The sequence below is a fragment of the Cnephaeus nilssonii genome (genome assembly GCF_951640355.1).
Source record: "Cnephaeus nilssonii genome assembly, chromosome: 17".
NCBI classification, from domain to species: Eukaryota; Metazoa; Chordata; class Mammalia; order Chiroptera; family Vespertilionidae; genus Cnephaeus; species Cnephaeus nilssonii.
The window spans coordinates 41,029,925-41,048,363 of record NC_137088.1 but is presented as its reverse complement, the minus strand read 5'-3'; the positions used below and the strand labels follow the sequence as shown (position 1 = coordinate 41,048,363).

General features: G+C 43.7%; 1 protein-coding gene across 4 annotated transcripts in view; it reads left to right on the top strand.

Moving 5' to 3' along the window:
* The first annotated feature begins 2,519 nt into the window (after positions 1-2,519).
* The window catches only part of NEK4 (NIMA related kinase 4), a 42,556-nt gene continuing 26,636 nt past the window's right edge, over positions 2,520-18,439 (top strand). For all 4 annotated transcript variants that reach the window (XR_013814862.1, XM_079795225.1, XM_079795223.1 and 1 more), the window contains exons 1-7: positions 2,520-2,779; positions 4,618-4,884; positions 6,464-6,661; positions 6,842-6,949; positions 10,900-11,054; positions 14,124-14,265; positions 16,147-16,539. Coding sequence is in view for 3 of the 4 variants with exons in the window: in XM_079795225.1 (XP_079651351.1) it covers positions 2,687-2,779; positions 4,618-4,884; positions 6,464-6,661; positions 6,842-6,949; positions 10,900-11,054; positions 14,124-14,265; positions 16,147-16,539 (1,356 nt within the window). In the remaining variant the exon portion in view is untranslated. The remainder of the gene's footprint in view (positions 2,780-4,617; positions 4,885-6,463; positions 6,662-6,841; positions 6,950-10,899; positions 11,055-14,123; positions 14,266-16,146; positions 16,540-18,439) is intronic.

Here is an 18,439-nt window from a genome sequence, read left to right as displayed (position 1 = left end):
GACTCTGTATAGAACTGCACTCAGACAAGGTGAATTGGGGAGACCCTGGCTGCTTGTCTAACTCTGGGTCTGGCACAGAGCAACACTGGTGACACGATGACATGTGTCATGAAGCCACAGCTAAAAGTGGATTTCCAAACTTCGTTAAGTGTCACTTTCAAAATTCTTTAAGTATCAACAAACTTGTCGGTAAGTCCCACTTTGGCCAGGGAGGCCTGTGGCTTGCAAAGAGTCTGCCCATGCCCGTTTCTCATGGCAGTTCTCTACGGAGGCGCGCTCTGAGTCTGGTCAGGAGTTTACCCTAGCAGTTCTCCCAGAGGCGGCCTAGGCAGTCTTAGGGATGGGTAATGGGTGACCCCCTCCTTTTGGACAGTTGCCTCATCTCTCTGGACCTTCTTGCCCAGAGTTGGAAAGAAGAACAGAAGTAGCCCAGCATTCTCCCACCTGGGCAGGAGACGACAATGAATGCCCCTTTTCATAATGGAGGGCTGGTTATGTGTCATGCATTGCTCTGATCCCTTTATTGTCTAATTTAGCCTCCTGGTGTACCTCTGAGCCTGTGAGAGACTCCCGTGTTGCATTGGGGCTCAGCATCAAGCTCTGGTGCAAGGGGCCAGCAAGGGACAGAGCAGGTATCCAAACCCAGATCTTTCAGTCTCCAAAGCCCACGCCTATCATGTAATGGCAGAAAGGGCCTCTGCATTATTAGGAAGAAGGGAGAAGCTGAGTCAAAGACCCTTCTTTTACCTGAAATTTCTTAATTTTTAGGCCCAAACCCTCGCTGTCTCCTACAAACCACGGCACACTGGACAGACATGGCCCCTGGTCAACCCACTCCAGGGCCCTGGGTGAAATGTACTGGCTGCTGTGACCCCGATATGGTGAGGGGACCCAGGGGCCTCTTTGATCTCTATTTGCTTGTCCTGGACTTTGTCTCACAGAGCAGCTTCTGGGAAAGGTTTATTGTCCCCAGGCCATAATGACCTTTTGGCATGTTTTCTGGCCTCTGTAAAAGATGAGCTGGATCAACATTAAAATGTACCCTTGAAGTTTTCCTACATAGTATGGATCACCCTGTGGTAGGTTGGGCACAGTGCCAAGCACTAGGACACCACAGTGATGAAACTTGAGTGCCTTGCTGTGTTCTGTGAGCTGATGCTTGGGAAAAAGAGCTGATGCAAGTCAAAGGAAGCCCAGTGAGTCGAAGGAGTGGTCAGAAGCTAAAGGGGAGCATGAAAGAGCAATAGAAATCTGGAAGGGGTGGAGCTCATCCCCACAGGGCTTAAAAGAAGGCTCCTGGAGGAGGTGCCTGGGAAATAGAGCTGAGCAGGAAGGGACCGGAGGGAAGGGGAGGGACAGGAAAGCAGGTGGGTGATTGTGAAGCCCCACGAGTGCAAAATCCGGGCCGGGGCGGGATGCAGGAGGTTGGCCAGCCAGGAAGGGACTGCAGGAGGGCTCCAGGGCATGTCTGGCCCATCTCACTCCATCCCCAGCAGCAAGCTAACCTACCGGTCAGAGCATCTGCCCCCTGGTGGTCAGTGCATGTCATAGTGAACGGTTGAGTGGCCTTAGCATATCATTAGCATATTACACTTTGATTGGTTGAACGGCGGACTGGAGGACCACACACTTAGCATATTAGCCTTTTATTATATAGGATTATTATATAGGATTTCCAACAGGGGCGATATTGCCTCCAACTGGGCAAAAATTGGTAGGCAGAAGAAATCTTACATTTCAAAGAGATGAATTCAGATCCTTGAGAAAGCCACTCGTGGGTTGTAGAAGATAACATAGCTATCTCCTCGAAGGGACACAGGAAGGTTTAACAATCGCAAGCTTTTTTTTTTTTTTAGTAAATGCTCTAGGAGGGGAGGTGTTGCCTGGAACAATCAATAAGTTTTTTTGGTAGCTTTGAGTTTTCATAGGCAGGCCTTTAATGTGGGCCAGGGTGGGTCCTAGGGCTACTGCCTTAAGCTGTTGGAAGCCAAGCCAGAGTTTGGTCAGGTCACTTAATGCAGGGGGCTGGCTGGGATCCTAATGGATTTCTTTGCACTTCTCAATACAGCTAAAATGTTTAGGAGTTAAGCGTACTGATATATCCAATTTACTTTGAAATGATTAAAAAATAAGATGGATTGCTGGATCCATAGGTAGGCGGGAGGGGGGAGAAGGGGGAGAGTGAGACGAGAGTACCACCCACTCCCATTAGAATGTGAGCTCCAGGAGGGCCGGGAGTTTGTCAGCCTGGCACATGGTAGACGGGCAATAAATACTTCTAAAATGAATGATCAACATTCGCAAAGCGCTTAGAACAAATGCTCCACAAGCGGGCAGCTCCCATGACTGTATTTTGGCCGGCAACCCGGGAGTCCAGGGCGGTGGAACTGAGAGTGAGCGCCGGCCCGGCGGAGACGCTCTGGCCGCCCGGCACCTCGGCTCTATGGCGGGTCCTCCAGAGCCGGCGGAAGCTCGGTGGAGCCCCGCGGGCCGCCGGAGCATGCGCAGAGCGGCGCCGGCAGGGATCGCTATGGCAGCGGCGTCTCCGTGGGCCGGGCCTTTGCGCTCGCGCCCCAGCCGGGCCTTCTCGGCAGCCTCCGGCCCGGCAGCTTCTCGGGCATGAGCTGGGCCCTTCGCTGTGTCCCGCTGCCGCGCCGCACCCCGACTTTTGCCCCGCGCCGGGAACATGCCCCTGGCCGCCTACTGCTATCTACGGGTCGTTGGTAGGGGCAGCTACGGGGAGGTGACGCTCGTGAGGCACCGGCGGGACGGCAGGCAGGTCGGCGGAGTTGGGGCCCATCAGGGGGCGGGGAACACGCAGGGGTTCGCCCAGGGCTCTGTCCAAACGTTAGATCCCGGGGTGGTCTGCAGGGGACTCACCCCGGTGGCACTTCCTCGGGGCCAGTGTCCCAGTCCACCGAGACTAGGCCATACCTTCCTGTAACATGCACCCCGAACACCCTGTACTTCTCCTTTGTGTATTTTTTTAATTTCTTTATTGATTAAGGTATCACATATTTGTCCTCACCCCCCCATTCCCATCCCACACCCCTCCTCACGCATGCCCCCACCTCCCTGCTGTCCTTAACCGCTGGTTAGGCTCCTATGCATGCACACAAGTCCTTTGGTTGATCTCTCCCCGTTACCCCCACCCTCCCCTATCCTTTGTGTATTAATTGGTGTGCTTGATCTACACTTTTCCCGAGCACGCTCAACAATCCCGGGAGAGCAAACGTTCTCAGGACCTAACACAGCGCCTGGCAAATATTACTCCTTGAAGGAGGGGCCCCCCGTACATATGACCTGGAGACTAGTGGGCATACTTACACCTCATCTCATCACCTTTCTGCCAAACTTCTCCCATGGTCCCTATTTCAGTGAGTAGCACCACCAACCAGCCAGTTGCCCATGCTGGACACCTGGGAGTCCTTGATTCCCCTCTTCCCCTCACCCCCATTCATCTGTCCACTAAGCACCCAAGCTCTTCTCCACCTCCACGGGTACCACCCAAGCCAGGGCATCTTTATCTCCCGGTAAACTATTGCCACACGACTTTTGCTCTTCTCCAATCCATCCCTTTCATTGCAATCTTAGAGATTGTTCTAAAACTTAGGTGTAGGGTTACTCCTTTACTTAAAGCACTTTATCTTAACTTCAGGACAAGGAGCCAGTTCTTTAATGTGGTTTATAAATAAGCTGACCATATAGTATATTGTACAGACTGGGACAAGTTTGGGAAACTGAAAGGAGGTGCCATTAATTACACCAACACAATGGGGCTGCCCCAGGCTAGCTTACAGATGCCCACCTAAGTATAAGAAGACTCTCTCACTTACTCTTCTTTGTCTCAGGTGCTGGTTACTCTGCCTGGAACAAAAGCTCAGGCATAAGAGAGTTATTCAGTGGGCAAAAGGGTGTGTGTGAGCGGAGGAGTCATTGGTTTTTTGAGTTGAGGATAGCCCCTCACATTTGAGCAGAAGATTACATTTTACAAAGCACAATTATATATGTGTTTGTTGAATAATAACTGTGTGGTCTTTTGATTGATTGACAGTAGTATATCAGGTGTGAGAGGATATTGATTTTTTTTAAAGTGGGAATAATTTTGTATGTTGAGGGTCAGTGATTTTTAACCTTATTGGGCTATGGATCCCTTTGAAAACTTAATGCGACCCAGGGACCCATTCTGTCTGAAGAATTTTTTTTGGTGACTACCCTGCTATTAGTCTAACCTGTAAAAAGTACCATTAGTGAGAGCAGGTTTTTTTTTCCCCTAAATTTTGTGCTTTTTGAATAATAAAACGATTAGGTTATTGGACAGGTTCTAGAACAGGCTTCCTCAAACTATGGCCTGCGGGCCACATGCGGGTGTTTTTGTTTTTTTACTTCAAAATAAGATATGTGCAGTGTGCATAGGAATTTATTCATAGTTTTTTTTAAACTATAGTCGGCCCTCCAACGGTCTGAGGGACAGCGAACTGGCCCCGTTTAAAAAGTTTGAGGACCCCTGTTCTAGAAGATTAATTTTGAGGACATTCAGGAGAGCGCTAAATACTTCTGAACCTATACAGCTGTATGTTTACTTGTGCATTGTAAAAACACGTGTTTTCTTTGTAGTATGTCATCAAAAAACTGAACCTGCGAAATGCCTCCAGCCGAGAGCGGCGAGCTGCTGAACAAGAAGCCCAGCTCTTGTCCCAGCTGAAGCATCCCAATATTGTCACCTACAAGGAGTCCTGGGAGGGAGGGGACGGTCTGCTGTACATCGTCATGGGCTTCTGCGAAGGAGGTGATCTGTACCGAAAGCTCAAGGAGCAGAAGGGGCAGCTTCTGCCTGAAAGTCAGGTGGTGGAGTGGTTTGTGCAGATCGCCATGGCTCTGCAGGTACTGTCCAGCCTCACAGAATCCTGCTTGCTCCAAGGGGCCAGGGTGGATTTTAGGGAGATTCTTCCCAAAATGTGTACATGAAAAAAATTATTTTTTTGAAAATCCATTTGTGAAGTGGACCCAGTTGCTCATGTTGTAGCATTAGAATGTTTCTGACTGAGTGATATCCATATTGAAGTGGACATGGATTTCATGTCTAATTGGAGGAAAAGCCAATTCTCCATTCATTTAATATTTATACCAAAGTTCATTTTAAGGGCCCTGAGTTGACAGAGAGCAAAGAATGACCTTGCTTTGTTGTCAGCTGGTCAGCAGTAAGGTGGTTGGGCTAGTGAACATGCCTAAACTGTTGGATTTGGGGCTTTAACCCTGTGGCAAAGTGAGTGGAAATGTAAAACATGTTTGTGGTTTAATATACACATATTCAGTAGCTAGAAGGTTTATGAAATACTCTGGATTTGGGCAGACTTGTCCAGCATTAATTGACATTGTGGTTTAAATTCTAGGATACTCTCTCTAAATAAACATGAACTTGTTGTATTTGAAAATATCATTAAGCTGAAGATTCTATGAATCTGAGAGAAAAGTGCCTCTGACCTTGTAAAGTTTTTTCTCCTCAGTGGGAGTTTGTAAGCACTAAACGGTATAATGGGAACAATTGTGAAGGATACTGGAATTTAATTTTTTTACCTTTTTAAAAAGCAATTGTCCACCTTTAATATATGCTGTAGTACACAGGTGTGTGGTGGGGGGCTGCTGAGCATTTGGGGAACCCCAGGTGCCCAGGATTTGCCTGTGCTCAGTACTCCTGTGAAATTGTCTTGAGCCCATCGGTGAACTTTTGAGGCCCCAGAGGCGGCTCAGGGGTCAGGGTCAGGTTCACTCAGCCGGAGCCCATGGGGGAGCATGTGGCTTTTGTTGAGTCTGCAGACACAGTAGTTCTTGTAGTGGACATTGTGGGTGATGTCATTCAGGTCTTGGAGGTGAGAGCATGGGTTACCTAGTGCAGCTGCAGTGTCTGGGGTGGGGGCCCCTGCCCCAGGCCCGGTGGGGTGGACTTCCACACCTTAGATTTGACCAGTGTATTCACCATCATGTACTTGCGCCAACCTGCTCTGCCCAGCACCGCCACTCCACTGCCGTTGCTGCCATCACAGTTGCTATTGCTGAGCTCACCCTTTTTATTTTATTTTAATGTATAATTTTTTTTTAATTTCCTGATTTATTTTAGAGAGAGAGGAAGGGAGAGAAAGAGAGAGAAACACTGCCTTTTGTTCCACTTATTTATGTTTTCATTGGTTGATTCTTGTATGTGCTCTGACCAGGGATCGAACATGCAACCTTGGCATATAAGGACAATGTTCTAACCAAATGAGCTACCTGGCTAGGGCAATTTTTTTACTTTGGAAACTTGTAAATCACACTTTTTATTTAGAGACTATAAAACAATAGTGTTTTGATATGTAGATAACTACGGTGCTTTAACTCATGTAATTATTAATGGTATATAAGAAGTCAGGAATAAATGAGTAGTTAGATATATTTATACTTAGTGAAATTTTATTTCTCTTTTCAGTATTTACATGAAAAACACATCCTTCACCGAGATCTGAAAACTCAAAATGTCTTCCTAACGAGAACAAACATCATCAAAGTGGGTGACCTAGGAATTGCCCGAGTGTTAGAGAACCACTGTGATATGGCTAGCACCCTCATTGGCACACCCTACTATATGAGCCCTGAATTGTTCTCAAACAAACCCTACAACTATAAGGTAGGACAATATGCCAGCTCACCTTGTCTCTAGGACAGTATTCATAATTTCAAAGCTTATCAGAATAGTTATGTCAAAGAATTCTCCGTGAATTGGTGTAACGAAAATGTCTTTTCTTTTTTAGGAGGAAAAATGTAAATAAGGCATTCTGATATATAACCATTTACTTTTTTTTTCTAGTCTGATGTTTGGGCTCTGGGATGCTGTGCTTATGAAATGGCCACCCTAAAACATGCTTTCAATGCAAAAGACATGAATTCTTTAGTTTATCGGATTATTGAAGGAAAGGTAAAGAACATTCTGGAACTAATTGTTTTAAATATTTGGAGCAATGTTAATTAAATGCAACTTTGTAAGTTGCTACTGACAAATGTGAGTAATCGTTATTGTTGGGTGGATAATTAAGAACGGGGGTCTCTTCTGTGGGGAAGGTTGAACTGAAGGAGAAGGAATTGATCATTTCTTAATAATTTGTAAAAGTGGCTTAATGGCTCCAAGGAATTGGCTTTTTGAAAACCACTGCATATAGCCACAGGATGTGCAGGTGCCCTAAGGGACTATTGGTAGCTTCTCCTAAGCAGCTTATGGTTAAACTAAAGGCCTGGTGCATGGATTCATGCACCGGTGGGGTCCCTCGCCTGGCCTGCAGGGATCGGGCTGTAACCGACTCTCTGACATCCTCCGAGGGGTCCCGGATTGTGAGAGGGTGGTTCTTGGGTGATGCACCCCGGAATAGGGCTCCCTCCTCTCTGGTTCCGGGTGCATCACCCTAGAACTGCAACTGCCAAGTCACCACAGTTCAGCAGCTCCTGTGTTGAGCATCTGCCCCCTGGTGGTCAGTGTGCGTCTTAGCTACCGGTCGGACGGTCACTTAGGCTTTTATATATATAGATGAGGCCCATTTAAAATGAGTCTATTCTTGCCTGGCTGGTGTTGCTCAGTGCTTAGCATCGATCCTTGAACCAAGAATTTCCTGGTTCGATGCCCAATCAGGGCACATGCCCAGGTTACAGGCTCTATCCCAGTAGGGTGTGTGCAGGAGGCAGTTAATCGATGTTTCTCTCTTACCAATGTTTCTGTCTCTATCCCTCTCTCTTCCTCTGTCTCTGAAATTAATAAAAACATATTATAAATAATTAATTAATTAATTAAAATTAGTCCATTCTATTTGAACTTGTTCCTTTGATACCAGAGTGACCAACTTTATATGTTAGTTCCATGAGGTTAGTTGCCCTCTGTAGTGTCAGGCATCCATACACCAACAAGTTTAAGGCTATAAATGACCTACTGATTTAATTTAATAAAATTAAAATTAATTTTTTAATTTGAGAAATATTAAATTGTTTAGTATTTAAAAATTAGATATTGAAAAATACAAAAGAAGTAAAAATTTTCCATAATTATACTATTTAAAGAATCAAACAAGAAAGGAGTGAAATTCCCCTCTCCTATCCATTTTAATTCCCTGTAGATAACCATTGCCAACAATTTGGTACATGGCCTTCCTGGCTTTTTCTTGTCTTATATAGATATAACTCTAGGTGTATATATGCACATATACGCACATCTATAATAATAAAGGGTAATATGCTAATTAGACTGGACAACCGAAAGACCTTCCGGATGAAGCCATGGGAGCGGGGGACAAGGCAGAGGCAGTTAGGGGCGATCAGGCAGGCAGGCGAATGGTTAGGGGTGATCGGGCAGGCAGGTGAGCAGTTAGGGGGATCAGGCAGGCAGGCAAGTGGTTAGGGGTGATCAGGCAGGCAGGCAGGCAGGCAAGCGGTTGGGGGCTAGTGGTCCCGGATTGCAAGAGGGATGTCTGACTGACGGTTTAGGCCCGATCCCATAGTGAGATTGGGCCTAAACCAGGCATCCTCAAACTATAGCCCGCGGGCCACATGCGGGTGTTTTTGCCGTTTTGTTTTTTTACTTCAAAATAAGATATGTGCAGTGTGCACAGGAATTTGTTCATAGTTTTTTTTAAACTATAGTCCTGCCATCCAATGGTCTGAGGGTCAGTGAACTGGCACCCTGTTTAAAAAGTTTGAGGACCCGTGGCCTAAACCATCAGTCGGACATCCCCTGAGGGGGGTCCCGAGTTGCAAGAGGTGTAAGCCAGGTCAAGGGACCCCACCAGTGCACGATTGGGGCCAGGGAGGGATACGGGAGGTTGGCCAGCCGGACCACGGGAGGGCTCCAGGGCATGTCCGGCCCGTCTCACTCAGTCCTGATCAGCCGGACCCCAGCAGCAAGCTAACCTACTGGTTGGAGCGTCTGCCCCCTGGTGGTCAGTGCATGTCATAGTGAGCAGTTGAGTGGCCTTAGCATATCATTAGCATACTATACTTTGATTGGTTGAATGGATGACTGGTCACTTAGCATATTTGGCTTTATTATATAGGATATTCCCTATGCTAAACTTTACATCTTCATGACTATTCTGTAACTATCAATTTGTACTTCTTAATCTCTTCTCCTTTATCACCCACCCTACCAACTGCCCTCCCATCTTTTTCTGGAGCTTTGTTCTGTTCTTTCATTTGGGACATGTTTCTTTGTCTCTTCATTTTTGCAGCATCCCTGTGTTTGTTTCTATTATTAGGTAGAGTTGCTATCTTCTAGGCTTGGTAGAGGGGCCCAATGTAGTAGGTGTTCTATAGGGTCCTATGGCACAGCCTCCCTGATCACCCAGGCTGGGCACTCCAGGTGCACTCCCCATGTGGGCTGTGTACACCCTCCTGTTGTAGTTGAGCCTTGATTACTGTTAGCGGGTCAATGGGAGGGATTTACCCCCAGGACGATCCGCTGCAAGGACTGACTACAACCATCAACCTCTGACTACTGTGGAGGATCAGCTATGTGGTGGTCCACTCCATAGAGCAGGACTTACTTCAGCAGGGCTCTGGTGCCTGCTGAGTCTGCCCCTTGAGTTTGTCACTTGTGGAGGTGGTTGGGTGGTGGTGCTTCGACATGGTCTGAAGCTGTCCACTGGGTGTGCTGGCTCTGGGCCCTCCCAGGAGGTACAGGCCAAGGCTAGGCACCACCTGTGTTCTGCCCAGGGCCACATGACATGAGCTACAAAGTAATCTGCAGATGGCCACTACTTGTGCTGGGCTTAGAGGTACTCAGGTGAGGCCAAGCTGTGAACCAAGGTCAGGTGCTGCTAATCCTGGGCATTGGGTCACTTAGAGAGAGGTGTGGGCCTTCTGAGGCCAGATGCTGCTTTTTTGAGAGGTTTTAGGAAAATCTGAAGCAAGAGCCAAGACAGCTATTCTTATGGAAAAGCCACTGGAAACAGCTTGAGTGGGCTCAAAAGTTGGGTGGGGCAGGGCCTCAGGGAGTCACCAGGGTAAAGCAAACAGTGTGAGTGAGGTTGATGGAATCTTAGATATGGGGCCCACCTGCCAGCTTTGTGGGGGGATGGCTCATCAAAGGAACAGTGGCCTCTGCCAGCACTTTTTTCTGGGAGAAAACTGCCCCTCCCCAGCTGTCATCCTGATGCCAACCATTCAGTTTCTCCCTGTATGTCTCTGGTGCCTTTCAAGCTGCTGCCCCAGTGCTGGAGCTCAGACAGTGAGTCTGAGTAAAGTCTGAGTGTGTGCCCTTTAGGTGGGACTCCAGCCAGGCCTCAATCCCTACTGATTTTTATAGCCAGAGGCTATGGCGACTCTCTTCCTGGCACTGGAACCCTGGGCTGGGGGGCCTGGTCTGTGTCTGGAATCTATTGCTCCTCAGGAAGACCTCTGCAGCCGAACTATCCCTCCTGATTTTTAACCGCCACACATTGGTGTGGGACCAGCCTGTTCTACATCTCCTCTCCTCCTACCAGTCTCTATGTGGCTTCTTCTAAATTTCCTTGTTGTAGGACTTTGATTCAGCCAGATTTCAGGTGGTTCTGAATACTGGTTGTTCTGTAGTTTAGTTGTAATTTTACTGTGGTTGTGCCAGGATGTGAGTACCATGTTTACCTCTACTGCCATCTTGACAGGATGTCTCATGCCCTTATTTCTGAAGGAGGGAGTCCTTAAATGGGAATGCTGGTTTGAAGAACATACTTTTACAACCTTACAACTTGCTGTTATAAGCAGGACATCAGTATGCTTCCTGTAGACTAATACTGGTTATTTTATGCTTATGTGGATAATGACTTAAAATAAATATTGGAAAACTCTCCCTTCATTTACTTTGCTTCACAAGACGATTAGTCATAATTTTAGTATTATTTCTTTTTGTAGCTGCCACCAATGCCGAAAGATTATAGCCCAGAGCTGGCAGAACTGATAAGGACAATGCTGAGCAAAAGGCCTGAAGAAAGACCCTCTGTAAGGAGCATCCTGAGGCAGCCTTACATAAAGCGCCAAATCTACTTCTTTTTGGAGGCCACAAAGGCGTAAGATACTTCCCTTGCAAGTAGCTGGGCTATATAGATGGAATTAAAGAGGGTGGCTTCTATAATTTTAATTTGCAAGAATTTATGGTGAGTTCCTTTTAAACATGAAGTGAAATTGCGTGATTAGAACATATGTTGAGATTTGCGTAATTGCTAAAATCAGAAATTAAGAGAACCATTTAGAGAATCACTTTAACATTCCTCAGAGGATTCCAAGACATATTGAGTATGATTCTTTTAAAAAGACATGTACCGTATTTTCCGGCGTATAAGACGACTGGACGTATAAGACGACCCCCAACTTTTCCAGTTAAAATATAGTTTGGGATATACCCGCCCTATAAGATGACACCCGGCATATAAGACGACCCCCGACTTTTGAGATTTTCCTGGGTTAAAAAGTCATCTTATACGCCGGAAAATACGGTATTTTAGAAACCATATTAAAATGAGAGATTATCGCCGAAACCGGTTTGGCTCAGTGGATAGAGCGTCGGCCTGCGGACTGAAGGGTCCTAGGTTCGATTCCGGTCAAGGGCATGTACATTGGTTGCGGGCACATCTCCGGTGGGGGGTGTGCAGGAGGCAGCTGATCGATGTTTCTCTCTCATCGATGTTTCTAGCTCTCTATCCCTCTCCCTTCCTCTCTGTGGAAAATCAATAAAATATATTTTAAAAAAATAAATAAATAAATAAAAAATAAAATAAAATGAGAGATTATCTAAGAAACCTATACCATTATTTACTGTCCTATATAATAAAAGAGAAACATGTAAATTGACCGTACCTCTGCTATGCTCACCAGCCAATCAGGAGTGAGTATGCAAATTAACCCAACAAAGATGGTGGGTTAATTTGCATACACAGGCACTGGGTGGAGAGCAGAGCAGGAGAGCCAGTGGAGAGTGGAGCGGCTTGGGGAACTTGGCTCCCCAAGCTGCCAGACAAAGAGCAGAGAGGGAGAGCTGGCGGCTTGGAGGACTTGGCAGAGCAGGAGGCCATGGGACAGAGACAGAGCAGGAAGGGAAAACGAAGAGCGAGGGGAGCACCAAGAATTCTGGGAATAGTCATTCTGGTGGCAGCCCCAGGACCTGAAGTGGAAGCCCAGAGTGCGGGGAACACTAGGAATGCTGGGAATCGTTCTGGTGGCAGATGGATCTCATAGACCAGTGGTCAGCAAACTGCGGCTCTTTGGCCCCTTGAGTGTGGCTCTTCCACAAAATACCATGTGCGGGCACACACGTACAGTGTGATTGAAATTTCGTGGCCCATGCGTAGAAGTCGGTTTTCAGCTCTCAAAAGAAATTTCAATCATTGTACTGTTGATATTTGGCTCTGTTGACTAATGAGTTTTCCGACCACTGTCCTAGACACTAGAACAAAGTGAGCCTGGAGCAAGTTACTGTTGTGGGTGGGGGATGGAGGGAAAGCAAAGGTGAGAGGCATAAGTAAAATCAGAGTGTCTAGGAAAAATTAAAGGGAAGATATCCTAAAACTTCCAGGAAATCTCCACCAAGGAAGCAAAGGAAAAAAAAAGCCTCTATTATTCTGTGAGCAACAAACCAAACTGGGTTGGGGTCTCAGACAATTCGCTCACATGATTGCAAAGACAGACAGAAATTCCCAGATTGGAGAGGGCTCCCCTGAGGGCTCCCAGATTGGAGAGGGTGCAGGTCGGGCTGAGGGACCCACCCCTTGTGCATGAATCTTCGTGCACCAGGCCCCTAGTGTAATATAATAGTCACATCTAAAATATAGTGCTCAGATTTCTGAGACCTTCATAAGCTTCCCTCTTCACTCATGACTTCTCAAGTGAAAAAGAATTATTTTCTATGACTTGCAGGTCCTACCTTCACTGATCAGGTATTCCAGAATCTAAACCTTGAGGCTAAGCAAGGCCTTCATGATCTCTGCTTTATGACATGTTAAATTTGGGAGACAAGTCCCCAGGGATAAAGGACTACCTTTTTGTTTACATTGTCTCTAATTTTCCACCAAACAGAACTTTGACCTTCAGTCTCCAGTACTAGTCTTCATGCTTCCCTTGAATTTTCCAGAGGCTTATCCCCGTTGTAAAAACGTCACACTAGAACAGTTGGGGATATTATTTCTATATATATTTATTCTGCAAGTCAAGGCTGAGTATTACCAATCATTTTTACTCTCAAACTTGGCAAAGCAGTTGTGGTAGTATTTCAAACAAATGAAACTTGGAAGATGAAAATTATCCTGGTACTTCTATATGTGAGGCAATTTCTCAGATTTTGTTTTTAATCCCATCCAAGAGTATGTTTATTGATTTTAGAGGAAGTGGGAGGGGGAGGGGGAGGAGGAGGAGGAGGAGGAGGAGGAGGAGGAGGAGGCAGAGAGAGAGATTTCGATATAGAGAGAAACATGGACCAGTTGCCTCCCATATGCACCTTGACCAGGGATTGAACCTGCAACCTAGGTATGTGCCCTGATTCGGAATTGAACCCGCAACCTTTTAGAGCACGGGACAGTGCTCCAACCAACTGAGCCAGGCAGCCAGGGCAATTTCTCAGAGATTTTTATTTTGGAAAAATTTTGTATTTACAGAAAAATTGGAGAGATAGTACAGAGACTTTCTGTATACCTGCCATCCAGTTTCTCCTCTAACATTACCATGGTACATTTGTTAGTACTAAGAACCCCTATCAGTACCTTACTGTCGACTAAACAAACTCCAGACTTTCATCAGCTTTCCCCAGTTTTTCCACTAATGTCCTTTTTCTGTTTCAGGATCCAATCCAGGATATAATATTACATTTAGTCCTCATGTCTCCTTAGTTAGGTTGAGTCTGGGACAATTTTCATTTTCCTTGTTTTTCATGACCTTGATTGTTTTTGAAGAGTACTGGTCAAGTGTTTTGTAGAATTACCCCTGGTTTTTAAAAGACTGTTCTCTATAAATTAAGCAATTCTGTAAGGGAATGTTATACATTCACACATTTTCTCATATATCTGTCATCTTCAATATATTGATAATATAACGAAAAAAACTTTTCAGCTTCATTATATCGATAACTTTTTCTTTTCTTCCTCATAAAGAAAAACCTCCAAAAATAATATTAAAAATGGTGACTCTAAATCCAAGCCTGTTTCTTCAGTGGTTTCTGGAAAGGCTGAATCAAATCATGAAGTAGTTCCCGCCCAACCACAGCCTTCTGAGGGCTCCAAGACATATGTAATGGTATGTTTCTTTTTAAAAGGATACATGTTTTAGAAACTGTATTAAAATGATAGATTATATAAATAAGTTACTTTATGTGAAGTGATTAGGCTTTACTGGAGATTCTGTTGTGTAATTAATTATGTATTGTAGAGAAAGAATGCTGGTGAAGGTGATTTCATTTAGCTCACTTTATTCAAAGTGGGCTGTCAAACTTCATGAAGTCAGTGCTGGAATAACTTTATTCTAAGAATTTCTTTTATTGAGGTGAAATTTATATAACAAAGTTAACCATTTTTTTAAAAAAATATTTATTATTCAAACTATTACATGTGTCCCTCTTTTTCCCCCATTAACCCCTTATAACAAAGTTAACCATTTTAAAGTGAACAATTAATTGCATTCAGTACATTCACAGTGTTGTGAAACCATCACCTCTGTCTAGTTCCAAAACATTTTCACGTCACTCCAAAGGAAACTCCATACTTATTAAATACTCATCTTCATTAAATACTCCCATCCAGCCCCTGAAAACCACCACCAATGAGTTTTCTGTCTCTTATGGGTTTGCCTATTCTAGATATTTCATATAAATGGAATCATACAATATGTGACCTTTTGTGTCTTAGCTTCTTTCACTTAACATAATGTTTTTGAGGTACATCCATATAGCATGTATCAATATTTCATTTATATATATGTGTGAATAATATCCCTTTGTATGTATATACCACAATATGTTTATCCATTTATTCATTGATAGACATTGGGTGGTTTTCACCTTTTGGCTATTGTTATGAACATTTGTGTACAATTCTTTATTTTCTCTTAGTAAGTAATTTTATAAATTTATTGATTTTAGAGAGAGAGATAGAGATAGAGAGAGAAACATCAATTTGTTGTTCCATTTATTTATGCATTCATTGGTTGGTTCTTGTATGTGCCCTACCTGGGGATCAAACCTGAAACTTTGGTGTAATGGGACGATGCTCTAACTAATTGAGCTACCTGTCCAGGGCCTGTTTTCAGTTCTTTTAGGTATATACCTAGGACTGGAAATTTGGTAATTCTATCTTTAACTTTTTAAAAATATATATATGTTTTTATTGATTTCAGAGCGGAAGGGAGAAGGAGAAAGAGATAGAAACATCAGTGATGAGAGAGAATCATTGATCGGCTGACTCTTCCATGCCCCTTACTGGGGGTCAAGCCCGCAACCCGGGCATGTGCCCTGACTGGGAATCAAACCAAGACCTCCTGGTTCATGGGTCGATGTTCAGCCACTGAACCACACTGACTGGGCGAGCCATTTTTGAGTGTACCATTTAGTAGCCTTAATTATATTCACAGTGTTGTGCAACCATCACCACTATCTCCCAAAACACTTTCATCATTCCGAACAAAAACTCTGTACCCATTAAGCACTAACTCTACATTATTTCCAACTCCCAGGCCTTGTTAACCTCTATGAATTTGCCTGTTCTAAGTACCTTATATAAGTAGAACCACACCATATTTATTCTTTTGTGTCTGACTTATTTCACTTAGCATGTTTTCAAGGACTATACATGTTGTAACATGTATCAGAACTTCATTCCTTTCTCTGGCTTTATAATGTTCCACTGTATGTATACCACATTTTGTTTATCCATTCATCTGCTAGTAGACATTTGGGTCTTTTCCACATTTTGGTCTTTGTGACTAATACTGCTATAAACATTGGTGCACAAATACCTGTTTGAGTCCATACTTTCAGTACTTTGGGATATATACCTAGGAGTGGGATTGCTGGATCATCAGGTAATCCTGTTTAACTTTGTGAGGAACCTGTTGTTCCATTTTGAGTTAATTTGTTTATATGGTGTGAAGAGTGCTGTAATAACTTGGAAGCATTTCACTTAGGATGAAGACAAAGGTTTATCCCAGGAGAAACACATAGTCATTGACCCCTTGAAGACACATGCAAGTCTGAAAGACCACACCTGCAAAGCAGATATGAGCAGTACCACAGAATCACTAGCTACAATCAGTAGAGTGAACATTGACATCTTACCTGCAGAAAGGAACTTGAGCGACGGGTTAGTTCAAGAGAATCAGCCAAGATGCATAAATGCCTCTAATGAGCTAGAAGGTAAATGTAATATTTCTCAAGTGAAGGAGAGGCTGCAGGATAACACTAAGTCCAGCACTCGACCTGGAAACCTAATTCCTACGTGGTCCTCTAACAATGTCACTGGGGAAAGGAAAGAGAAGCGTCTGCAGCCCCTAAGCAAAGACCAAAAGCCAAAGGACCAGGTGAGTGATATGCATGAGGTGTTCATCTCAGAGAGAAGACTGGAAAGTGCGGTTGCAAAGGTATGGGTTGTGTTGTTTGGTTGTATTCTAGTTGTGGTTTTAGGAAGATCAGCTCTTCAGTGTACCAGTTTAAACATATGGAAACCAAAGGATGAGACCCAAGGGATTCTTAGGTGCCCTGGCATGAGGTACTTGGTGGAAGCATGCTATTTATATGTTTTTTTTTTCCTATTTCAGTATCATCATTCTTCTTTAGTCCTCCAAGTGGATAGGTAGTTCCGACACTTAGTTAATATCACATTCCTTCTTGCTTTTGAAAAGTTAGTGGAAGGGAAGGGAAAGGAAGGGATGGGGAGGGGAGGGGAGGGGAGGGGAGGGGAGGGGAGGGGAGGGGAGGGGAGGGGAGGATTTCTTAAGGAAGAAAAACAAATATTTTATATGTTGAAACCAAAGGGGAAGGAAGAAGAGAAGATAAGAAAAGAAATAAAAGTAACAAAAAAGAAAAGGAACAGAAGGATTTTGATACTGAGAGACTATTCTAAGTACATTTAGTGGTCATCTTCTACTTGAACTTGGAAAGAAACCTAAATTAGATGAAGCATGGTAATAGCTGAGGATTAGAGAGAAAACTAGAACATTTAATTAACTTTACTCTTTTTGTATAAAATATTTTATAAATAGATTTAATAGGTATATTGACTATTTTTATAATCTATGCTATATATATTTGAATTTGATACATTATATATTTTATTTAACATTTATATAAACATTAAAACTATTTTATACATTTATATTCAGATGTTTTTAATAAAGTTTTGTTTTTATAGAAAAGAACAAGTATAATGCTTTTATTATTTAAAGGCATTGGATTAAACCAAAATATAGTCTTAAGCTTTCTCTGGACACTGGAATCCTTATAGGTAAAGTTGTGTGTGTCTTACTTGTTCTGCTTGGCTGTCAAATTAAATTCAAGTTCACTTTTTAAAAAAATATTTTTTTATTGATTTCAGAGAGAAAGGGAGAGGGAGAGAGATGTGAAAGAATAATCGATCGGTACCTCCTACATGCCCCCACTGGGGATTGAGCCCGCAACCCGGGCATGTGCCCTGACTGGGATTCGAACCATGACCTCCTGGTTCATAGGTCCACTCTCAACCACTGAGCCACGCCAGCCAGGCTTTTATAAAAAATTTTAAGGTGCCAATTCACTGGTTTTTATTATATTCATAGACTTCTGCAATCATCACTACTGTCTAATTCCAGAACTTTTTCATCACCTCAAAAAGAAACCCCATGCCCAATAATAGTCAGTCTCCATTTCTCCTTGCTCCCAACCCCCAGCTCCTATTGTCTATATACGAATTTGCCCATTCTGAGCATTTCATATAAATAGAAGAGCCACATAATACAGCATATGGTCTTTTGTGTCTGGCTTCTTTTACTTAGCATAATGTTTTCAAGATTTATACTTATAGTATGTGCCAGTATTTCATTCCTTTTTATTGCCAAATAAATTCCACTGTATGTATGTATCATATTTTATTTCTCCATTCCTCAGTGGATGAACATTTGGGTTGTTCTCACTTTTTGGTTACTATGGATAATGCTGCTATGAACATTCTTGTACAAGTTTTTAGTGTGGATGTTCACTTCTCTTGGGTATATACCTAGATGTGGAATTGAGGGGTCATATGGTAACTCTGTATTTAACTTTTTGAGGAATTGCAAATTGTTTTTCAAAACAATTACTTGTTCTGCTTGGCTGTCAAATTAAATTCAAGTTCACTTTGTTTATATAAATGTTAAATAAAGTAAAAGCACCTTGTTTTTACTTCCTACCAGCAACTTATGAGAGTTATAATGTCTCCACATCTTTACCAACACTTTTTTTTAATTC